Source organism: Dromiciops gliroides, chromosome 5 (assembly GCF_019393635.1).
Source record: "Dromiciops gliroides isolate mDroGli1 chromosome 5, mDroGli1.pri, whole genome shotgun sequence".
Taxonomy (NCBI): Eukaryota; Metazoa; Chordata; class Mammalia; order Microbiotheria; family Microbiotheriidae; genus Dromiciops; species Dromiciops gliroides.
This window is the reverse complement of record NC_057865.1, coordinates 291300030-291325379: the sequence shown is the minus strand read 5'-3', so window position 1 is coordinate 291325379 and position 25350 is coordinate 291300030. Positions and strand designations below refer to the sequence as shown.

General features: G+C 43.2%; 1 protein-coding gene across 1 annotated transcript in view; it reads left to right on the top strand.

Moving 5' to 3' along the window:
• The window catches only part of ENTHD1 (ENTH domain containing 1), a 114612-nt gene that overhangs the window by 12227 nt on the left and 77035 nt on the right, over window positions 1-25350 (top strand). The window contains exons 2-3 of the mRNA XM_043965142.1: window positions 6521-6766; window positions 21052-21170. Of these exons, the coding sequence (XP_043821077.1) occupies window positions 6521-6766; window positions 21052-21170 (365 nt within the window). The remainder of the gene's footprint in view (window positions 1-6520; window positions 6767-21051; window positions 21171-25350) is intronic.

Here is a 25350-nt window from a genome sequence, read left to right as displayed (position 1 = left end):
CAGCAGGCTTGACCTGGTTGAAGGTCCAGTGAGGAAAACTGAAAAGGAATGGTTGGCCACATAGGAGAAGGACCTGGAGGGAACAGAAACCTGGAGAGAAGGGAGTCTCAAGAAGAAGAGGGTGACTGACAATGTCATAGGCTGTGGATCAGTCGAGGTGAGTGAGGAATGGGAAAAGAGCATTAGATCTGTTGATAACCTCTTTGGTAGCTTCAGAAAGGGCAGTTTCTGTTGAATGATCAAATTGACAGTCAGACTGTCAAGAGTTAAGGAGAGAGGGCAGCTAGATGGTGCAGTGGATAGAGCACCGGCCCTGGAGTCAGGAGTACCTGAGTTCAAATCTGGCCTCAGACACTTAACACTTACTAGCTGTGTGACCCTGGGCAAGTCACTTAACCCCAATTGCCTCACTAAAAAAAAAAAAAAAGAGTTAAGGAGAGATGGAAAGGAAGTAGAAGCACTTGTTATAGATGGTCTTCTCAAGGAGTTTAGCCACTGTAGAGAGGAGGTACAAGCTATAATAGCTAGTGCAGATGGATGAATGAAGTGAGGCTTTTTTGAGGATGGGGGAGCCGTGGGCATGTTTGTTGACAGTAAGGAAGCAGCCAGTAGATGGGGAAAGATTGAAAATCAATGATAGAGCAGGGATGATAGAGAGGGCAAGCAATCTGCTGGAGAAGATGGGATGGACACGATCATTTGTGCATATAGGGAAAGGCTATGTTTTCATGGGAGACAGGAGAGACAGAGGAGATAGCGGCAGAAAGTGCCCGAATGATGTGAGATGAAGAGGAAGGGGGAAGAGGGAGTTCTTGGAAAGTGGCCTGAAATTTTTCAGTGAACTATGAGGTAAGGTTCTCAGCTGAGAAGGGTGGGAAGAGGGAAAATCACAGGAGATTTGAGAAGGGATGAAAAAGTCTGGAAAAGTCACTGTGGTGAGTGGATAATGAGTCGATTAAGAGGTGGAAAAGGCTTGCCTTGGTGCCGTGAGATGCAGTGAAGCTAATGCAACATGTTCTAAAGGACTGCATTCTCCTGATTGTGAAGGACTGGCATGCTGTGCTGAGAGAACCTATTACAGTCATTTTTTCTTTTTCCACTAGTTGAATTGCCCTCTCACTCTACCAGATCTTTTATGATAACATGGCCAGTGTCTATGAGGCTAGCACTTTCTTATTGGTCAGTGTGTCCACAAGAATAGACCGTGACCTTTTTTTTTCTTTTGCAGGACAATGAGGGTTAAGTGATTTGCCCAGGGTCACACAACTAGTAAGTGTCAAGTGTCCACGGTCGGATTTGAACTCAGGTCCTCTTGAATCCAGGGCCAGTGCTTTATCCACTGCATCACCTAGCTGCCCCCGACTGTGACCTTTTTTAATGTGTTGAGTGCCCCCAGTGACAGCATTAGCTCTAAACAATTCATTAAGTTGGGAACTGAAGAGTAAACAGGGGGGAAATAGATGAATTTACCTATCGGAGTTAATCTGTTAGACATTAATCAGTCGCCAGAGGACCATATACCTCAGGAGATATGGTAATGGTTTACTAATCCAGTCCTGAACATCTCAGTCCCTGGCTACATGTGCTTTATATCCTTTTTGAGGAGATAGAAATGAACTTTAAAGTTAAAAAATGTCTGGAGACAAGTGTTCGAGAGACAGAATAAATGCAAAAAAAACCCCCCAAAACAAACAAATCCCAAACCCACCAAACCCAAAAGAAGGAATTACTTTGCACAGGAAATTAAAGGTACAAGATGGCTTGAGGTTTGAACTCAGTTATTAAAGTTTAGAGCTGAGTACTTGTCCAGTAGGAATCAGATAGGGGATACGTTAAAGGCGATCACATTTCCACATTTTTCTAGTCCTGTAGTATATTTTTATTTGTCTGTGAGCAAGTGGAAGTGGCACCAAAGCAAGAAAGATGGGAGACTCAGCTGAATGAGCTCCAGTAAATGAGAGGTCTTTGCTGGAGGCAACATATTTTTGAAAGCAAGCACTGATGAATGAATTCTCAAGATATATGAAAGGAGAAGACATCAAACAACTTGAAAAAACCATGACTGTATTGCTATCCAAAAGGGTGACTATTGATTTATCTGGCTACTTTGCCATCTTCATGAGAATAATTTGCATACATATTGAGGGCATCCTTGATGAGAATATAAAAGGGAACAGAAAGGCTTTAGTGAACTGTATTCTACAGTGGATCATATTTCCTCAGCTCCACAATTGACTGAAGGGTGCAGAGAATATAAGCTCCCACCGTAAAAAATCATTTGATTCAATAAGACAAAATGCCACCTGAAAAGCTCTTCTTGAGAAGAGCTCTCTTCTACATGGGTTGAGATCATACATGATTCCTTGGTAGATGCAACAGCAGAGATAAATGCTGTTTGATCTTCTGATTATTAATATCGGTTTAGGGTGTTGTACTATTGTCATGGAGCATGGCCAGCAGAGTCCAGTTCACAAAGGCATTCCCTGCCCCCTAGAAGCTCCTGATTGCTGATGACATTGTGCTGGGAGATTACAGAACCTCCTAAATGAGATCCAAACTCATTCAAAATAGCTCAGTTTGCTTACCTACCCAGAGATTCCATTCAATAAGTGAAGATGAAGATGATGGATCACCTAGCTTCTGGCATGCAGTTGGATATGTTGGCCAAAGAACTGGGACCCATAGTGCAGCTGGCCAGTGATCTGGGCCTAGAATTGAATAGAAGGAAAAGAGGATGGCATATTGCATTGGGGAAATTGCACTGTGACTCCCAAGCTTCTATCCACAAAAATATCCCGTCTTGTTAAGACTAAGGTACTGTCATTGATTCTCTCTGTTTGTATATCATGAGATACAGCAATCTCTGAGGATTCTAAATGTCTGGTCACATAAAAAGCAATGAAGAGACTGATGAAGTGGCACAGAATATATCAATGACAGCAAGAAAACTCATGATTTGCTTAGAGTTGGAGCAGGAAGGGACTGGAGAAATCATTTAGTCCAACCCCATAACTATATGGTCGAGGAAATGAAGATCCAGAGAGGTCAAGTCGTGAGTGGAGGAGCTGGGATTTGCGTCCAGATGCCCTGAGACCAAATCCATCTCTTTCCCTACTTTGTTATACTAATCAGTAAAAGAGACAAGTTGGTTGGCCATGGAGTGAGCTGGGGGAGGGGGAGAAGGGTGTTATAGATAGGGGTAGTATGTAGCTACACACAAAGACCAAGAGATCTTGGCACACATAATGCCAAGAGATCAAGAGGGAAATCCTCATTGTTTGGGGGTACACTGTGCAGACTATATGTAAAATGATAGATAAGAGACACACAGGATGAAGAAATGGGCCTAGCCCATCCACGGATCCTTTGGTTTTGTTTGATGATTGAGTTAACTTGGATAATTTTAGTCAGATGCCTTTTAATGATATTCTACTTTTATTAAAGGGTAGTTAGGTGGCGCAGTTGATAGAGTGCTGGGCCTGGAGTCAGGAAGACACATCTTTCTGAGTTCAAATATGACCTCAAATACTTATTAACTGTGTGACCCTGATTGAATCACCTAACCCTGTTTGCCTCAGTTTCCTCACCTGTAAAATGAGCTGGAGAAATAGCAAACCACTCGTATCTTTGCCAAGAAAACCCCAAATGAGGTCACAAAGAGTCAGATACTACTAAAAAACTACTAAGATAATTTTTATTAATATTTTGAGAATTATAGCTAATATTTTAGACATTTATTCTCATGGTGATGTAAGGACAAAAGTTATAGATAAAAATGAAAAGATACAAAAAAGACTACCTCTTCATTAAGGACACATACCACCAATATCTGTTTAGATTATTAAAAAAATTTTTCTTACAGAGGTGAGAAAGTGGGCATATTGATCAGTAGTTACAGATATTTTCTCAATCAGTTTTGGTTATAATGTCTGTGGTTTCTCCCCAAGCATTTCATTTCTTCCCCACTTTGAGACATCTTGAAAATCAATCTTTTAGTGTTTTAGAGATTGTCACTTCCAGTGCAGATTTCTTCTGTGTATACTTGGTCTGGTCCAGTGTCTCCCTGATGCCATATTCTTGAGTACTGTTTGCACTTCCCATAGGGATAGCAACATGATGACCCCTGGAGACAAGCCAACTCATTATTGGACAGCTGGAAGTGTTGGGAAGTAGTTTTCTGAACCGAGCTCAAATTGGCCTCTTTGCTGTTTCTGTCCATTGCTTCTGGCTCTGACCTCTGAGGCCAATTCCTCTCCTATGTGACAGTCTTCCAAATACTTGAAAACAGCTATCACGTCCCCCTCCAGGCTAAACTTGCCCTGTGCCGTCCACTGCTTCTCAGTATCATGACGCACATGCTCAGTGGTGCCCAGAATTGAACACCTCCGTCCAGGCGAGTTCTGACCAGGGAAGAGTACCATGGGATGATTCATTGCTATTCCCAGAAGCTCTGCCCCACATCCCATGACTGACTCTTCCTGAGCTTTCAGTCCCCCCCACCCCCAGAACCTTCTCAAAAGCAGTGTGCCTTTCCTCTCATTCAGTGTTAATTTGACCTTTGCTTTAACTGGTGACTCCAATATGTGTGATGAATCATCTCCTGTCAATTTGCTTTTTGTGGCGGTGGTTGTTGCCCACCATGTCAAATACCTTCTCAGTCCTTCTGGAGGAAGTATTCATGAGTGTTAAGGCTCTGAGTAACCTACCATTCTTTGTCCTCTTTCATTTCAAAATCCAGAATGATATTTTCCAATTTTTGGCCATTTTTTCCATGCCAAATTTTGTATCGAACCATCAATGTACACAATGGGTATTTTTGAAGGATCTTGGCAAGTTCTTCAGAGAATTTTTTCTAGGTTTCTATTTTTTTTTTGCCACAGATGTTGGCACAATAAGATGTTGTTGTCTGTGTAGTTTCCTTTGAGCTTTTGCTTATTAGGAGCACTGTAAGGCAAAATGATCCATTGTGTGGGAAATACTTCCAACTGCCCCTTTTCTTTGCATCTCTGATAAGATTCTGTGAGCCCCCCCCCCTTCTGCTTAGGCTCCTTAGGTCTTGTGCTTTCATTCATAATGAGAGTGTGAATATTGATCCAGTTCTCTTCTTTCTGTAGTGTGTCAATACCCATAGTCAAGAATCTCAAGCTTTCCTTTAATTCCCATCTTTTATACTTTCCTTGGCGTTGGGCCTATGAACAAGAAATCCCAGCCTACAGTGTTGTTTCTTAACCCTTTTGCTGTATAATCCAACTCTCGGATAGCTTTTCTTTTTTTCCTCATGTCTTTTCTACCTCAGAAAAGGGAAGCCCAGTGAGTTCAAGTCTGATTTGTTCCCATGACCTCTTGTTACTTTTAAGGTTGAGTTTGGGCCCTTTGGGCCAGGAAGACATTCTCTCACTGTTCCATTGCTTCTGGCTCTGACCTCTGAGGCCAATTCCTCTCCTATGTGACAGTCTTCCAAATACTTGAAAACAGCTATCACATCCCCCTCCAGGCTAAACTTGCCCTGTGCCGGACTAAGGAAGAATCCCAGACTCAAAAACATCACAGACTTGTAGCTGGAAGGAACTTTAGGGTCCATGGACTCCACCTTCCTTTTTGGGTAGATGAGGAAATGGAGGCACTGCTTGTCTGAGTCTGGATTTCACATTGTTCACTATGGAACAATGATCGTTTGCTCTTCCTCTGAGACTGGCTTTTCCTTTCCTCTGTTCACTTTTCCTATTATACTTGGTATCCAAACCCTCTTTCACAGCTACTTCAGATTCTGGGCCTCAGTATCATTGGATAATCTTGTCCATAGCCCAACTTGCTCCACCAAGCTTTGGGTTATTGCTTCAGTATAAGTAGACAAGGGGATCTGCCGATGCATCCTGACATACACTTCTGTGTTATAGCCTTTGAGGAGCAATCTGTTTGATCATCCCTTCATGCTTGGAAATTAATATGCCCTGTTTTAGGAGGGGAGAACAACCTTTTATGCCAAGATTGCCCTTGGGAAAGAATTACTTTCCCTTTAGCTGGCAGCCTTGAACACTCTCATTACTCTTGGCACATCCCAAACAAGTGTAGTGAGTCCTTAGGGACTCCTTCTATTTCTCTACGGTGCCACTGTACCCCTGTTTTTAGGGGAGATATCCTCCCCTGAGATCTGAGTCTTGAAAGTTCCAACTCACTCTCAGGGCAGAAAGTCGAACAGAATGTTTACCAACAATGTATAACAATACTCCTTCATTGTAGATGGATAAAAACTGACTTGCAAAGCATTTTTGCTTTCCATAATGTAACAAAATAATGCAAATTCCATCAGGTTGAGAGTATAGACACTCGGCTTTTCCCCTTGGAAAAGGTAAGATGGGCATAAACAGCAGAGAGGTTTTTATTGCTTTGTGTTTACTCTGGTTGCTGGTGACTGTGATCATTTAAGTAGTTGTGATATTAGTTTTCTTGTCTCTAAAATGAAAACTATCATAAAACCATTGAGTGTTTCCTTCTCTAAGCAATTCACTATGTTTATCAGGTTACTATGTCCGGGAAAAATCTAAACAAATCATCACTTTGCTGATGGATGAGCAGCTGCTGCATAAAGAGCGTGAGGTGGCAAGTCGGACTAGAAGGCGGACATCCTACTCAATGACGTTTCCGAAAAGATTGCCTGGTGCGGGCCACTCCTCGACTCACTTACCAGGCCCTGCTCTGGCATCGGACACTTCCACTTCAGAGAACAAGCGTAAACTTCTCAAGGTCTCAAGGCTGCACCTCACAAGTGCGTATTTGGAAAGGTAGTGAGACTGCACTGTGGGGACCCATGTTTAAGAAATATATATGGAGATGGATGTATCTACACACAGGTGTATATATATATGTTTAAATTTATGTATATAAACATCAAAATGCTAGGTTCAGATATAAAGGGCAAAAGTAAAGAGGATACACAGAGGAATAATGATTGATTTATTGCTCATATTTGTCATTTTAATGAACTACTCTTTTTTTTGTGGTGCAATGAGGGTTTAAATGACTTGCTCATGGTCACACAGCTAGTACTTGTCAGGTGTCTGAGGCTGGATTTGAACTCAGGTCCTTCTGAATCCAGGGCCAATGGCAGCTAGGTGGCGCAGTGTATAGAACACCAACCCTGGAGTCAGGAGTACCCGAGTTCAAATCCGACCTCAGACACTTAACACTTACTAGCTGTGTGACCCTGGGTAAGTCACTTAACCCCAATTGCCTCACTTAAGGAGAAAAAAAAAAAGAATTCTAAATCCAGGGCCAGTGCTTTATTCACTGTGTCACCTAGCTGCCCCCTTGAACTACTCTTGAATACAAAAACATGCTTCAAGTATAATTTCCTTAAGGCCAGAAGTTACCAAATTAATCCATAATGAAACAACTTTGCATCAGGGCAACCTTGAGGTGGTATGCATGCCTGGAAAAAGAAAGTATGGCAACATTCAGTGTGAAAGGAATGTGATGTGGTGGGGCATGGTGGGGCAGTGGGAAGAATATTAGTTTTGGGGTCTAGAAATCCTGAGTTTGAATTCTGGCTCTATTATTTAATGCTGGTATGACATCATGCAAATTGCCGATCCTCGCTAGGCCTCTGAAAAATGAGAGGGTTGGACTAGACGATGTTTCAGTGTTCTTTGTTAAGCACTACGACAGAGGTTTGTTGTGGTTTTCTTAGTTAAGTCAGTTATTCCCAAATTTCCCCAAATAGGCTGGATTTACCGGAAAGGAGGATGAAAGCAAATTCTCTGGACTTTGGGCATGACTTTTTTCTAGATGTTTCCAGTGTCTCATAGAGCTAGATCGCAAGATCATACTTTGGCAACCGGTATTGCCTTCTGACATATGATGTGCTTGGACTCACTAAAATGAATGACTGATTTGCTTTTGGAATTTCTCTGACTGATAATTCTGTAAATAAGTTTACTGAGAGCAATGTATGGTATTTCTTGTAATCAGTGTTTGAATAGTTTACAATTTATAATGGAAAATAGTATTCACTTAACTGCCAACTTTGTTGGGATATGTGAGTCTGTAAAAGGACAGAAGGGCTCCAAGCATCAGTGCAGGAAGAGGGGATTTTTGTTTGTTGTTTTGGCATAGGGTCCTCCTGAGGGTGTGGGAACAGACCGATTCGTTAACTTAAATATTAGAGAGGTAAGAGGATGAGAAATAAAGGCTCAAAATGCTATTTGGGGCGTGTTCCTAGGAAAATTCATCCCCCCATTTCTAGTTAGGGGTCCAAGAATTCCTAAGGTTATCCTATGAGGTGCTAGAAGGTACCTCAGAGGCCACCTCAGAAAAGGACAAATAGGTCAGCTGACTTCTTGAGGGTCATAGAAGTGGAGTGTAAGGGGCATGATTTGAATACAGATCCTCTTTTTCTAGAGCCAGGCTTCTTTCCACTGTGGCATGGTCAGTTTAATTCAACACACATTCTTTAAGCACCAGCTATGTTCAAGTCTCTGTTCTAGGCTCTGGATGTAAAACTGCTCTCACATGGTGGGGGCAGGACATAGTCTTGGGAGGGGACTCCAACACAGTATTCTATAAGCAAAGTGATTGGAGGAGGGAGACAGCGGTCAGCCCCGGAGGCAGGGGGAGGTCTGCGAATCCTCCATGGAGGGGATCCTTGAGGGAAGAAAAGCATCTCTGGAGAGGTGGTGTTGAGGAGGGAATGCATGGGAGATGTCACTGGGGTACAGAGCCTGGTAATGCTTGGTTGGTGGTCATTTGAATAAGCTGGGCCACTTGAATTCCTGAGAGCACGTTTAATTGTTGCGGAGTTCCAAATGTATCTTAAAAAACTCTTAATGTGTAATTAATTTCTAAAATCAAATAAGCAAAATGCCTGCTATTGAGGGGATTAGACTTGTTTTTGTTTTGTTTTGCAGGGCAATGAAGGTTGAGTGACTTGCCCAGGGTCGCACAGCTAATAAGTGTCAAGCGTGTGAGTTCAGATTTGAACTCAGTTCCTCCTGAATCCAGGGCCAGTGCTCTATCCACTGCACCACTTAGCTGCCCCTCAAGGAACAGACTTATAAGGAACTTTATATTGGACTGTTATATGTTTAATGTTCAATTTATGTTATTGCTAAGTAATTAAATTTCATCCTATGTTACATCAAAAAAAAAAAGGAAAAAAAGAAAAGGGAATGCAGAAGGCATCAACAATGACGGTCGTAATTGGAGGCTACTTTGATCTGATGTGAAAGGGTTGCTCTTTTATTTGCTAAATTAGGTGGAAATCAGGTTGGGGGTGGCTTTAAATGATATGCCAGGAAATCTGTATTTTATTTAGGAAGTTTATTTGGGTAGCTCTGTGGAGGATGGACAAGGAAGGGGGGAAAGACTGGCAGCAGGGAGATCTTAAACGGAGTCCAGGGGAAAGAGAATGCCGGCCTGTGTGAGTGAAGAAGAGGAGGTGGGGGCCCTGACAGCTCACTGCACAGGGTGCCTGAGGCAGAGGGAAGAGCCCGGTGTGACTGAGGTTACATATCTGGATGGAGAGGAGCATGAGGATGTCCTAAGGCAGATGGGTGTTTGGGCCTGGTTTAGGAGGCAACTGAGGAACTCTGTTTTGGATACGCCCACTTTGAAATACCAGCGAGAGGCCTGGTGGAGCCGTCTGTGCAAGGCCAATCACTGAATCCACAAGAATAAAGGACATCACTAAAGCTGAGAAGAAAAGAGAGCTGGGGGCCAAAGTTGGAGGCAGCCAAGCTTAGGATGCACAGGAGACTGAAGAGGACTGATCAGGCACATGGGAAAAGAACTGGAGACAGCAGCATCCACCATGTCAGGGGTGCTGGGCCAGAGGAGAGAGGGGCTGGGAGGAGGGGGGGAGGGGAGCGAGAGTCAGGACAGTGCCTCGGGGAGCGGGGCTTAGGCTAAAGGGAAAAAAGAAGTTTGCCAAAGTTGTCAAAGGGTGTGGTAGGGAGTCAAGCAGGGAGGAAGAAACACTTTTTGGACCGGCCATGAGATGTTGCCGGTATGTGACAAAACTCCAGCTGCCCATTGCAAGTGAACATCTGCTCTGATAGGGGGTCATACAACCAGGAGGCATCAGAGGCAGGGCTTGAACCCAGGTCTTTCCAGCTTGGAGACCTGCTCTGTAGGTATCCACAGTGCGAAATTATTTCTCCTGAGATTGGATGACCTGAGTCTGTAGTAGGGACTGTCGGCATGGACCTTGGGACAGCTCCGGAGGAGGGCCCGGTGAGCAGTGAAGAAAGATCTGTCCAATGAGAAGCCTGGACTTGTGGATCGGCCCAGCCCCTCCTGGCTCTAAATCGAAGATCCTAAGAGAGGATGGGAGAATAAGGGCTCAAAAGGCCATGGGAGGTCAGTGTTGACTGGAAGCTGTTCCCATTGTGTCCAGGCCATGAGGAATGAGAGCTAGGCAAGAGCTGGCATGACAGGATCTCTGTTTTTGCCACCGCCACCAATATCACAGCAGCAGGATTCATGTCTCATCCTCATAGAGGCAATTAACATCTCTACTCTGTCATGTTTTACAGAAATGGAATTTCAGAAGCTGAAATTTTAGAATACTTAAAAAGAATACCACAGAAGCCCCTTAAAACATTTTTTTCCATCTCAGATTTTAAACATGCTGACTTTTAAGAACCCATCTTCCTAGGCTTGGTGTGCACAGTGTGGGAGGAAGAAAAAGGAGCTTGGTAGGAAGAATGGGGGAAAATACAGCAACAGCAGAATAGAGCCAAGAGAGAAGAGATAATAGCACCTGCATTCAGAATGAAGAATGGAAAAGAAATACTTCCCATAGGGAGCTTCCTTAGAAGTTTGGGGACCCTGCTGTCCTAATGCCGAGGGCAGAGAAACTCAGGTGATGACGTGTTGGGTAAACAGGAGGCCAAGACGGCTAAAAATGGGAGCAGAAACGCACACGAGGGAAACCTGGGAAGGGACTGACGAAAGAAACGAAGAGCCAAGCGGTGCAAACCTACCGACCTAGTGCCATCCACACCTGCCATGCCTGTTTGCAAACTCTGTATTGTTTCTTCAAGCTAACGTGTGTAGCCCATTGCAAGTGAACATCTGCTCTGATAGGGGGTCCTCACAACCCTCCCTTGGGGTGGGTTTCATCTAACCATGCACTCCCCCTTTTAAAGATGAGGAAACCGGGTCAGAGAGGTAAGGGGACTGAAGGGAGGCCTCAGTTTGGGCTCAGTACTGGGAAGTATTCAACATGGCTGATACTTGTGCTTTGCTGAATCCAGCACCTGCTGAGGGGGCAGCATCCACAGGGACCACATTTGTGATCTCAGGGTGATTTTTAAAAGCTTGGATCGTCCCAACGTAGGGAGTCTTGGTCAGTAGCTGCTGTGGGGCTTACAATCTTGGAGATCGACCTGGGACAACTGGGTGGAGTGAAGTGACTGGCCCTGCATGATGCCTTTGAGAGGCGTCTGAAGCAAAGCACAGCGGTACCTGGAGCATCCTTGTAGAGATCTGCCCTGTCACGTTCCACGTCAAAGGAGACATGGATCCTTAAGGAACTGATGATCTTGTGGCAGGGAGAGAGCTTAAGAATCATCTTAAGCACATCTAGAGCACCTTGCAAATGTCGCCTCATCTGATCCTCACGACAACTCTGGAAGCCCTGGGCGTTTATTATCCCCATTTTACAGAAGAGGAAACTGAGGCAAACAGATATCAAGTGACTTGCCCAGGATCACACAGCTAATAAGTGTCTAGGTCAGATTTGAACTCAGGCCTTCCTGACCTTGAACTGGACTAGGGAACATCAGAGTTGGGATGTTTCCTGATGCCACCTTGCCCAAGCTCCTCCAGCTCAAGGTCGCCTACTGAAAATAAGGAACAAAGGGTAATCTGGGGACTGAAGAACACTGTAACTGTGAGCTCCTTGAGGACAGGGGCTGTCTTTTGCCTTTTTATATATCTCCAGTGTGTAGTAGGGCACCTCACAGACAGTAGATGCTTAATAAATATTCACTGACTGTCCAAGGTGTGTGATTTGGGTCAGTGAATCTCAGGGGATAGGCCTGGCTTTGGCTTCATTGCTCTAGAGGCCTCCCACAAGAGAAATACCTCTGCCGGGAGAAGTTGGCACTTTCTGTGTAACTGCTGTTCTTGAGGAGTCTCCCAGGGCACTGAGAGGTTCAATGATTTGCCTGGCGTCACACAGCTAGGATGCATCAAAGGCAAGCCTTGAACTCGTCTCCCTGCCTTCTCTAGCTGTTGTGCCATGCCGCTTCTGAAGGGTAAATTAGGGTGAGGCCAATGAATGTGGCTTCGTACCATGAATGGAAGAAAGCCGGGAAGCAGCTGCACAGCTAGCGTGCTTTCAGAAGCTTGCCTCCCGTGTGACTCATTCCTACATGTTATAGGAATCTTAGCAATCCTAAGGGCATTCACTCATGATTGGCGAACTCCACAAAACAGCTGTGTACATTAAAAATGCTAATATTGAACACTACCCCAGAGCCATCCTGCTCTGACAATCCCTCAAGTCTTCCTTTGACTCTGTCAGGAGCAGGACTGGCAATGCAGTCTGTAAGAAGTGAGGACATGGGGGGTGTACCAAGGAAGCAGAGCAGGGGACCCCTTGCCCTCGGGAAGCTCATCATGGAAATAGGGAAATAGCAGAGTTCTGGGTGGGAATGTGGGGTTTTAATGGCACCTAAAACGCAGCCTTAAAGGAGGGGGCACCCTTTCTGTGGAGAGCTGCCTCTTTTTCGTTTGATGGCCAATGGAGACACAGTGCCTCTGATAGACACTCAGAATAAGACACATTGATCACCAGTTATGGCTTAACCAGCTTCCCCCCCCATCCCCCCTCCCCACTCTCTCCCTCTGTCTCTCTTCCTGTCTTTCTATCTCTGCCTCTCTCTCTCTCTGTGTCTCTCTGTCTTTCTGCTCTCTCTCTTTCCCTCCTCTGTCTCTCTTTTCCCTCCTTGCCCACTTCCCATATGAATCCGATTTTAACATACTTCGTTATAACAGTTTTGGATAAACCACAGAACAAAACATGTTCTCTGAAAGAACCAAATGATGGAGTACAATCTATAAGGTGGGTGACAGTAATGTCCTCAGACCAAACTAATAACCTGTCTTTTGCCTAATAAAGAGCTCAAGGGTTAATGCTGTTTCCACAGCACTGCCAAAACAAAAGGATTTTCCATGGGGCAGCTAGGTGGTGTTGTGCACAGACTGCTTGACTTAGAGTCAGGAAGACCTGGGTGCAAATTTTGTATCAGACTTATTAGCTGTGTGACCCTGGGGAAGTAGTTTAACCTCCCTGAGCTCAGGCTTCCCACTTGTGAAATGGGGTATTATAATAACAGCATTTACCTCACAGATTTGTTGTAGGGATCAAATGAAATAATATATGCAAAATGCTTTGTAAAACTCAAAAGCCCTTTGCAAAATGGTTACCAATTGTTATTTGTTAATTAATTTGTTATTATTCATCAATTAAATTAATTGCAGCAAATGTTTAGTGAATGCTCCATGCAAAGCTCAGTGCTAGGCACTGAGATACCCTGATGAAAAAATGATTCCAGTCCCTGCAGGGCCTCAGTGAGCTTACAGTCTAGCAGAGGGATGAGGCACTGGTACGATTTTGCAAGATTGTGGACCTTCCCTCTCAGTGTTGTTTGCAGTCTCTCCCTGCCTTGGTAGGTTTTTGTCATGTGCCATGGCCTCAGAGTCATCACCCACCTAATGTTTCTGAAATGGGCTAGGCCTGTTCTTGGCAGATAATGACACAGTCTGTAGGCAAGCCAAAGGGTTTCCATCCTGGTCGTGTCTTCCAGGATTTGTGGCTCTGTTGGCATACTCTTAGAGATTCCATCCTCTCCTCCATCAGAGGAGCTTCAGAGCCCAGACAAATAATGAAAAATGTTAGGATAGGATTACATGCCAGGGAGAGGCCAAACACAACGACTTGTGGTGAGTGCCTTAGGAAAGAGGGGTCACTTCCAGCTAGAAGCATCAAGGATTCCTAGAGGAGGTGGGTTCAGCCTTGACAGAAGAGAATGATTTCAGGAGATAGAGATATAGGGGAGTCCCTTCCAAAGACAGAAGATTGTGTGTTCAAATGTATGGAAGTGGGAGAAGGAAGGATGGAGTTAGGGAATGGTGAGGAGTGGGGAGCAGGTGACCAGAAGGGCTGAGGGGAGCCAGATTAAAGAGGGCAGCACCTGCAGGCTGAGGAGTGTGTATTTTATTGTAGAGGCTGTGGAAGAGCCGGGGCAGAGTTTTGAACCGGGCCCTGAGCTGTGGGCAGATCTGGCTCTCAGAAACATTGTTTGGGCAGCTGTTTGGGGGATGGATTTGAGAGGGAAGGGCCTGAAAACAGCAGGACAGTTAGGAGGCTACTTCAATAGGCTTCAGTTACGTCCTCCTGGGCTCCCAGCCTCTAATTTGTATCATTTCTCCCCCTTTTGTCTATACAAAATCCCATTTCTTTAATTCTCTCTAAAACATCTGAATTGATTGTTCCTGTTTCCCCCCTTCCTATCATTATTTCTGCCATACCAGCCCTACCCATGCCAATGAACACCTTATTCATGCTTGGCTACCAAGCTGACTTAACTCTTTGAAATTTCTTTTCAAGATTAGCTGTTAAAATCATTGGATTGTTATCCCTTCAATGGAAGAATTTCCTGGAGGAAAAGAGTCAAAGGAGGAATAGAAGAGAAGGGGATGTAGGTTTTGGAACTCTTCCCTGTATATATGTTTTTAAATTGACAAGCAATAGTTAGTTCAGGATGCTTAAGTTTGGTACGGTGTGGTCTTAGGACGATAACACTGTCTCAGCATCCTTTCCAAAGCTTATGATTATGGGAAATAAACAGACAAACCAACTATTTATCATCTGAGAAACTTAACCCCTCCTCCCCGGATTTTCTGGCTGATTTTATCTGTCCTATTCAGATTTTAGGCTACTGAGCAGGCACTGAGTCTTTTCTGTGATTGGTAAGATGGCAAGAAAGCCTGTCAACCCACAGCAACAATGCTCGGATGGGAAATCATAAAGGGAACACTTTGGGAATTTGTCCAGGATCAAAGAACAATGGGCCACCTCTTCATTTTCCAAAACAGATTCTGGCATCCTGAATGAACCTGTTAGGATGTCAGTTTCCTGTCCCACCTGACACACGTCACAACTTCTCGAGATTTGTTCTGTTATTGTGGTATCATCTTAGCAGTGTGGCCTCACAGGAATTTAAATCTCACTAGAAATGTTTTAATATAGCAACTGCCACCCTAATATCTAAGCGCTTATCCTCTGATGAATCATTAGTACCTTTGCCTATGGCATGTCTTCCCTCTTCCTTTGAGGTTCACACCCCAAACTGATAAAAACAGTTTACCATAGCAAGGAGAGTCTGTTTCCTAAAAGAGCCAAATGTAAATTCTTCTTGTCGTTTTACCTCTGTCTAATAGTGTCAGGAGACACTGCATATTTCCAGTCTTGTCTTGTCTGATAACAAGCTGCCCCTCAGTCTCACTTCCTAGCATCTGGATCACTGTTTGCAGCAATTCCTAGCTCATGAAAACGTCTGACTTCAGAGCCTGTCTTAGGTTCTCTCTAGCTGTGTGACCCCAGAGAAATCATCAGTCTCTTTGGACCTCTAAAATAGGAGGGGATTGGATTAGATGATTTAAAATTCCTTCCCGCTCTAAATCTATCATAGCCCCTCTGAGCCTCAATTTCCTTATCTGAAAATGGTGACATAATAAGACTAAAAGTCACTACTTCCCAGGGTGCTGTGGTATGGATGCATATAATCCATGTACAATGCTTTCCAAACTTTAGAGCTTTGTCTTGATGGTGACAGCCTAGTGCTTTTTATTCTACAAGTGCCCTTCCCCCTCCATTCTTGTTCCCTTCCTGGCTTTCTCAGGCACTTTAAAGGTGTTGATTTATTCCAGACCCGAGAGTCTTCAAAAATAGAATAAATTCCCGTTATTTAAAGTCATTTTATCTTTTGGATGCCCAGGGTGTTTTATATGTATGTAAGACAAGGAAAAATAAGACATAGTCGCTGCTAAAATCAGTTGTAAGTAGATCAAATAGGCCAAAACTTAACTCATGAGCTTTTACGGTGATGTTCCTATTCACCATTGCTAATTTCCAAATCTCCAAGTCTATGCTAAATTCACTCTCGTCTAACTTATTTTTGATGTAAAATCCACATTTATTGACACATTTTGTTCACCTAAAGGATAAAAATTTCCCCTAGGTCTCTTCACTCTCCGTGTGTTTTTCCCTCCTTCAGGGAGGGTGGCTGTTCTCCAGTGACCTTGTCTATTTTTTTCTTTAATTAAATTTTTGGGTTCCTTTTGAGTTCCATGCTATTTCTCTCCCTCTCTTCCAGCCCTGCACTAGAGAAGGCCAACTCTTTTTACCCCATCTGTACTCAGAAATCGAATGTACTATTACTACTACTACTCCTACTCCTACTCCTACTGCTGCTGCTGCTGCTACTACTACTACTAAATTGAATTTGCTAATTTACTCCTCCCTAATCCACACACCTTTCTATTTTTTATTTTTTAAAAAAATTTTCAAATCATAAGAGCATTTTATTATTTTCTAGTTACATGTAAAAATAGTTTTCAACATTTGTTTTCATAAGATTTTTAGTTCCAAATTTTTCTCCCACCCTCCCTTCCCTCCCCCTTTCCCAAGACAGAAAGCAATCTGATATAGGCTATATATGTACAATCACATTAAACACATTTCTGCATTAGTCATGGTGCGAAAGAAGATTCAGAACAAAAGGGAAAAACATCAAAAAAGAGAAAAAAAAACAACAAAAAAGTAGAAACAGAATGGTTCAATCTGCATTCAGAATCCACATTTCTTTTTTCTGGATCACATATCCTTCTAAAAGTCCCTCCCTTACCCTATCCTCTTGCCCTCCTATTTCTTTGTAAATTGAGAAAACCTTTATAACTTACTGAATGTATGTTATGCCAATGAGAATAAGGTTCCCGCACTACCTGCCTTCCACCCCATCCTCCCCTCCATTGTAACAGTTCTTCCATTCATGCCTCTTTTGTATGAGATAATTGGCTCCATTTTACCTCTTTCTATCCAATTTATTTTTTAGGATTATAATAAACTCAACCTCAAACCTTCTATGTATATATGCTCTTTCAAACCACTCTAGTAATGAAGACATTATAAAGAGTTATAAATATAATTTTCCCATGTAAGAAATAGAGTTCAACCTTATTAAATTCCTTATAATTAGTCTTTCATTATGTCACTCCTGATTCTTAAATTTTCTGTTAATTTCTGGTCTTTTCTTCAAGAATAGCCAAAAGTCCTTTAGTTCATTAAATGTCCATTTTTTCCCTTGCAGCATCAAACTCGGCTTTGGTGGTTAGGTTATTCTTGGTTGCAAATCCAGTTCTTTTGTTCTTTGGAATATCATATCCTTTGGTCTTTTAACGTAGAAGCGGCTAAATCTTATGTTGTCCTGACTGTAGGACCACAATATTTAAATTGCTTTTTTTATAGTTGCTTATAGCATTTTCTCCTTGACTTGGGAGCTTTGAAACTTAGCTATACTATTCCTGTGAGTTTTAATTTGGGAATTTTTTCAGGTGGCAGTCAGTGGATTTTCTTCAATTTCTATTTTACCCTCTAGTTCTGGAAAATCAGGGCAATTTTCCTTAATGTCTTGAAGTATAGTGTCTAGATTATTTTTTTAGTAATAACTTTCAGGTAGTCTGACAATTCTTATATTATCTCTCCTTATTCTGTTTTCTAGGTTAGTTGTTTTTCTAATGAGATGTTTCAGAATCTTTTCTATTTTTTTCATTTTTCATTCTTTTGATTTTGTTTTATTATTTCTTGATGTCTTATAAAGTCATTGGCTTCCTTTTTCCCATTTCTAAGTTTAAGGAGTTATTTTCTTCAGTGAGTTTTTGGATTTTTTTTTTGTACAATTGGTTGATTTTCTTTTCATAATTTTCTTGTTTTTCTTGCATTACTCATTTCTTTTCCCCAATTTCCCTCAACCTCTCTTATTTGATTTTTAAAGTCCTTTTAAATCTCTTCCATGAATTTTTTGTGGGCTTAATGATCATTTTATATTTTTTCTTTGAAGTTTTATAGGAAGCTGTTTTGTCTTCTTCTGAGTTTGAACCCTGTTCTTCTTTATCACCATAATAACTATCCGTGGTTGGGTTCTTTCTCAGCTGTTTGCTCATTTTAAAAAATGGCCCATCTCTTAGCTATTAACCTTATGTTAGAGTGGGGTATGGGGGATAATGTCTCAGGCCTCAGGGTTTTTCTTGTTATTGTTTTCTGAGCTCTATCTGGGGGCCTTTGACCTCTTGATTCTTCCATTGTGCTATAATCTAAGGCCAGGTGTGGTCATTTCTCTTCCAACTCACTCTTTGGTCTGTGAGTGATCTCAGGTACTGGGCCCCCAGCACTGCTCTCACCATAAATGCTCTTGCTCCCTGCAGTCCCTCCTGAGGCTGCATCAGCTTGTCCCCCTGTCCTAAAGCCAAACCAGGGACCACAGGCAGTAGGGCCCTGCCCCTCATGGGGCCTGTGCTAGGTGCCCCTTCCCCACAGCCACATCCCAGACCTGTTTGGTCAAAGTGTTTGGTCCCCTCCAGTGCCAAGGGAGGGCTCCCCTCCAGTCTTCCCCTGCTCTGGCACCCAACCCTCCCAGGTCTATAGGGCTAAAGCTCCCCAAGCTGAGGCTGCTGCCCACACAGCTGCCCCAGGGGCTTATTGTTTGTTGACTCTGCAGCATCTGCTTGGAGGTGTCTTCGCCTCACTCTGGCCACCCCTCCCCAACTCCTATCCATGTTTTCCTAACATCCTCCCAAGTTGTCTTAGGCTGGACAGCTGCTTATCTGACTGAATGATTTCTGGACCTGCCATCTTCCCACAATCCCTTCAGCAACGGCCATTCTTTAAACCTTCCTGCCCACCCTCCTCTCTTTCCTCCATCCCTGAGAATGTTTCTCCTCCTCCTCCTCTTGCCTTAGCTTTCTCCATGTTTTATGGCTGCTTCAGGGGCCTGCAGAAATTCCATCTTCTCTAGTAAGTGGCCTTCTCAAATTGCACTGCCTTTTTTTGACATCCTTTATTACTACACCGTTTAGCACTTAATTATTCCCTCTTATTGGTTTGAGGTAATTTTGTCTCTGCATCTAGACTGTAGTGCCTTGAAGAAAAGGTCCAAGTTTTATACTTCCTTTATTTCCCTACTGCACCCCATGGAGCGCCAGGCATGAAATATGTGATTGATAATTAACATTATAGCAAGGGCAGTGTTCTTGTTTAAGAACTTAGAGATCTTCAATCTCTAAAAGGATTTCATCTGTATATTTTTTCCATTTCCCTTCAAAGATTTTTTCCCAGAAGGAATGTATTTTATTTTTCTCTTTTCTCAGAAAATCACACAGACAGGTGATCTCACTGATTTGGAAGTTCCCTTCAATCCCACAGATCACAATCTATCCATGTCTGCCTAGCTGGCGTGGTGAGATGGATAGAGTCCTGGAATGGAAGTCAGGAATGACTTACTAACTGGATGCCACAGTGGGAATCACTTATATTCTCAGGGCCTCCGTTTCCTTATCTGAAAAATGAGGGTATTAAGAGATCTGTGAGTCCACTGAGGGACTCTAATGGCCAAGTATGCATTTATTGTCCCATGATCCCATGCTACTTTTATTTTGGTGCCCCAATAAATTTGCCTTGGGAGGTCCATGCTATGTGTGGAGGCTGCCTTCACTTTCTTCTGAAATCTGGTGAATATCAGTGAAGGACTTTGGCTGTCCCTTTATTCCTTGTCCTTATCCTATGACCAGCCCATCTTCCCTTATATAATTTCTTTTTAAAAAATTTAAAAGTATTTTATTTTTCCAATTACATGTAAAGACAATTTTCAACATTCATTTTTTGAAATATTTTGAGTTCCACATTTTTCTCACTCCCCTCCTGCTCCCCAAGACAGCAAGCTATCTGATATGTTATACTTGTTCAATCATGTAAAACACATTTCTATATTAGTCATGTTGTGAGAAAAGAATCAGAGCAAAGAAGAAAAACATGGGGAAAAAAACCAAAAAAGTGAAAATAGTATGCTTTGATCTGCATTCAGAATCTATCAGTTGTTTCTCTGAATGTGAAGAGCATTTTCCATCATTATTTTCCATCATGAGTCTTTTGGATCGTTGTATTTCTGAGAAGAGCTAAGTCTATCACAGTTGATCATCGCATAATGTTGCTATTACTGTGTTCAATGTTCTCCTGGGTCTGCTCACTTTACTCTGCATCAGTTCATCTTATATAATTTCTTTTTTTTTTTTTTTGTGAGGCAATTGGGGTTACACAATTGTGAGCCCAGGGTCACACAGCTAGTAAGTGTTAAGTGTCTGAGGCTGGATTTGATCTCAGGTCCTCCTGAATCCAAGGCCAGTGCTCTATCCACTGTGCCACCTAGCTGCCCCATCTTATATAATTTCTTGATGGCATCTTGTACTTCATTTCTTCTTCAGTGTCTTGCTAGTTGCAGTTTTCTTGTCAAATAGTCTAAAAATTCCTTTTTTTCCCTTTCTGGTATATGGAACTCATAATGTCATAATAAAGTTTCTTTTACATACTAATTGATATAATGACTGTGGGAGGAGTACTAGTGGTATCCCTTATTGGCTGGAAATCCATTTGAATAATTTTCAAACCCTATTTTCTGTATTTCCACATATCCTACTTTGTTTTACTTGGATGAGGCATGTTTCAAATTCTGAGGCTATGGAAGTGTTGAGGGGGAAGACAGGTAAGAATAGAAGGTTGGGGTGAATTTTGACTCTGTCTGAGCTTGTAAGTGATCACCAAGTGGTATTAAACTATTAGTATTCATTGCTAGCCATTGGCAGGCAGTGATATAGCTTCAGCAGATCCAGGAAGGTTTCAGAAGCATTTTTCAGCATGATTAACTAAGAAATGTAACGTTTGTGTTAAATCATCCTTCCTTTTCACCAAAATAATTAGGTATTTTTCATTGACAGGAAGTACTTCCAAGACAGAATTGAGACCAGAGCAAAGCTATTGTGTCCATATGCCGAGCAGAAGTGCAGTGTCCCAGGAAGCGCTACCACTCAAAATAAATGCCTGGAAATCAGCAGAAGTAAGTCTTGAGACAAACCCATAGAGAAGCGTCTGGCCCACTGAGGAATAAACTGTAGCTGCTGGAAAACTGATACTTTTCAGTCTTCACGTGGGATCACAGGGTTAGAGTGGGAAGATCCTCGGAGGCAGTTGAGTGCAGCCCCATCATTTTGTATCTGAGACATGGAGAGGCTAAGGGACTTACCCAGGGTCATCCACCTGGTAAATGTTCAGATCTTTTCCACTTCTGGCTTCACTTATTTTTACCTCCTCTTGGAGTGCTGGATAACAAAATATAAGCAAGACACCTTTAGGAATTTCATTTTCCAAACAAGGAAATGGTGCATGGGATGGTTGATTTTCTCCAGAAACTGAACTTTATATTATCTAATTTAACTATAGAGGGAGTTTAGGAGATTAGATTGGCCTCTGATTTGCCCTGCCTATGCAGAAATCCCTAGAAAATATGACTCTTCAAAGCCATTTGAAACCTGAAGACAGAGCAGCAATTCTACTGAGAAAAAACGTGGTTTACCATTGTGGGTGTTCAGGAAGCTCACTGAACACTGAGATTTTCAAAAGGTCCAGGGAGAAGAAGGAAGCAAGGACTTGTCATGGAGAAGGAGTACAAAGGGGAAGAACGATTCTGGTCCTGTAGACACAGTGTAGGTAGCCCTGGAGCTCAGCAGGAGTGGAGGCTGGTGGGAGAAGCTAACTCCAGCCAGGGGCTGTTTGTGTTGTGCTCTAGAGGGGAAAATCAGGGGTCAGGCCAGGTGGAGCAGCTGCTGGCAAGGGGGCTAATGGAAGTGGAGGGGTCCTTAAAACTTGTGTATTTGTCCTATTTTCTCTGTCAAGGAGAGGAATCTTTGGACCAAATAAGACAGGCCCAACATGGCTCACAGGGAGTTGCTACCCAATAAGAAGATAATCAGACAGGACCAAGCTTCCCAGGCACAGGTGAACTACAGCCCAAGGTGCTAAAGAAAGTGGTGGATGTGATTGCCAATCCATGGGCTCTGAAAAATCATGGGAAAGAGATAGGGAGTCACAAAGCGGTCACTGGTCCTATTTTCAAATGAAGGAAGATGGTGGAGTTTGCCAACTCTAGACCAGTGAACTTGACTCCAGTCCCAGGAAAACTTCTGGAAGCCCTTCTGGATCCTGAAAGGGATGGCTAGTGGCTAGGAGCCAGAGGAGGAATGATGATCCAAGAGTCTGCATGGCTTCTCCTTATTTCCTTTTTGGATAGGCTTACTAGACTGGTGGATGAGCAGAGGGCTCTAGATATAGCTTACATAGATTGTAATGACAGTCTTGTTCTTGTGAAAGGCATGGAGAGATGCAGGCTAGGCAATAGTAAAGGTAGATGGATTGGGAACTGGTTGGGTGGCTTGCTATCAATTGTGGAAGGAGGTTTCTAGGTGGAATAACCCAGACATTTGTCCTCAGTCTTGTCATCTTCAGTGTTCTTATCGATGACTGGGATAGAAGTGTTGATAACATGCTTCCCAAATTTGAAGCCTACACAAAGCTAGGAGGGGGCGCTATCAAGGTAGAAAACTGGCAGGATCCAAAAAGATGGAGACAGGTTCCCCTGCCAAATGGAGTCCAGTACCGTGACTTTTAATGGGGATAAATCTTGAGTCTTACATTTGGGTTAAAGAACCACCTTACAGATGGCCTTTGGTATTTGTCTCTACCAAAGACAAGGGTGTTATGATCTATATTACTGCATCTGAAAAAGATCTGGGAGCTCTAGTGGCCTTCCAGCTCAATATGAATCTGTCATGTAATTTGGAAATCCCAAAGCTAATGCTCTCATATTCAGGTGGTATTAAGGGGGGCCTGGTGTCCAGGCCTAGGAAGGTGAGATTCCTGCTCTACATTGTTCTGGACAGGCCAGTTCTCTTTGTCACATTTGAGGAAGGACTTTAATGTGCAAGAGAGCATCCACAGGAGGGCAGTCGAGGTGCTGAAAGGCCCTGAGGTTTGGCCACAGAAGGTCAATCGGAAGAGTCCAGGTTGTTTAGCTTGGAGAAGAGAAAATGTGGGGGCCCCATTGATTAGTATCTGAGAGCATTAGAAAGGTTGACATGCAGGAGTGGAGGTGTTCTTGGCAGAATGGGGAGCAGTGTGAAAAAGATGCAAAAGGCGAATTTCAGATTGGTATAAGGCAACAAGCTGCAGCACCCTTGGCAGCCTTCTAAGGAGTGGCGGGCTGCCTTGGGGCAGGGAGCAGAGGCTGCACAGAGTGGTCCAGGTCACCACTTTGTGCTCTGCTGGCATGGCTCTGGAGGGCCCAGAGTCCCTGCTCCAGTCCAATGAGGCATTAGATTAGGACCGTGGTGCGGAAGGTGGATTCATGATCCTCCAATTCCAGTGCTCAGCCCCTTCTCTGGTGCAAACACGGCTTAGCTTGGGAATGACATCCCCCAGAAGCCCGTGTGAGGCTCGGCAGGTGATGGCGCTCCTCCAGCCCAGCCTCTGGTGGCACAGGAACACTTGTAGAGTGCTTGGCAGGAGGCAGAGTGACAGTACTCAGGAAAGGGGCAGTGCCCTGGAAGGTTCAAGCAGGGTGCTGCAGTAGTGAGAGGGAGAAGGAGGCGCAGAGCCCCAAAGCGGCTCCCCAAAGGGAGCTCCTTCCCTTTTTTTTCTGGGAAACAGTGGCTACAGGCATTCTAGCTGTGATTCCTATCCCGAGAAGCTCTGTTGCAATCAGCGCTGTGATGGAATGACTGTCTTCCAGACCTTGAAGCTCCATCAAGTGAGATCATTCACAATTGTAAAGAACACTGAGCCCTGTGCTTGGCACATAGAAGGCATTCTATAAATGCTTATTCCCTCCCTTCACCCCAGGTTTGGTCACTGGGCAAATTGCTAGCATCCCTTCTCTCCTTGCCCTGTCCCCCACCTTTTGGGGCTGCTTCCAGCATGGATAGAGCAGCTTGGGGGATATAGAGAGAAGGAATTAACAAACATATGTTTGTGTTCTTCTGAAGTACAATGCCAGCCTGATAAGCCAGCGTAGGAAGCCAAAACTAAAGAGCTCACTACTTACCTTCTCTGGAAATGGGAGAGGTTGTAGTTTGGGAAATTTCCATTTCCTACTATATACTTTGTATTCTCTTGTAAGTAAATGCCCCTTTACACAGGTGTGATGTCTTGTGGTTAATTCTAGCGATTTAAGGGAGATTCTGAGAAATACAAGGGCTTGTGAGCAGCTGTGGAATAAATGGAGACACAAACAGGTTCTAGGAATTTGGAGACCCAGGGTAGACTAGGAGACAGGACCCAGAAAGACCTGGGTTCAAGATCTGCTTCTAACACGTACCAGCGCTATGACCCTCAGCCAGTGACTTAGCCTTTCTGCGTCTGAGGTGTCTCTCTAAGTTGTAGAAAAATGGCTGACCTGCCTCAGTTAAAAGGCAGTGTTCCAAAACACACTGGGCGTTCCTCAGAGAGTGAAATCACAAGTCCGGGCCAAAAAAATGTATTTTCTACAGTGTGAAATTGTGCATTTGACACTGTTTTAATTTTTCCTTCACAGCATAAAGGGCTTCTACATTATTCTAACTTCTGACAAACTTTTTATTTAAGGAACTTAGGTAATTGGAATTAGAAGCTTGAGATACTTTCGTCGCCTTCTGATTGAACTGACTGCTGCTCATTTTATACATATTTTGAAATAACTGTTTGGGGGTCACAGAACAAAGATGAACATGAACTGAAAAATGTCGATTGATGGAGATTATCCAAAAAATTGAGATCTCACTATTTAGGAGTCTCATTCCCTGTAACAGTGTAAATTTGATCCTTTGTGATGATTATTTTATGTTGCTTTGATAATGTAATTATCCCCTAAATGTGTTATTCAGTTTAAATGACAGGCTAGCAGCTCAAGATAGAAGGGGAAGAAGGTAAATTTTTTATATCATAAATTGATAAGCTTGATTGTAGGAAAAATTCTAGAATGTATTATTAAAATTCTGATTTCCAAGTGCTTAGAAAGGGCTTCAGTGATCACCAGGAGCAATTCTGGATTCTTGAAGAACAAGTCATACTCTTTTCAACTGGATAATTGGAAGAAAGAGGTACAATACACAAAATCCATTCTAATTTTGGCAAGTCATTTGACTAAGTCTCTCCTGTGTTTGTGGACAAGATGGAGATATGTGGGCTCGATGATACTACAGCTGATA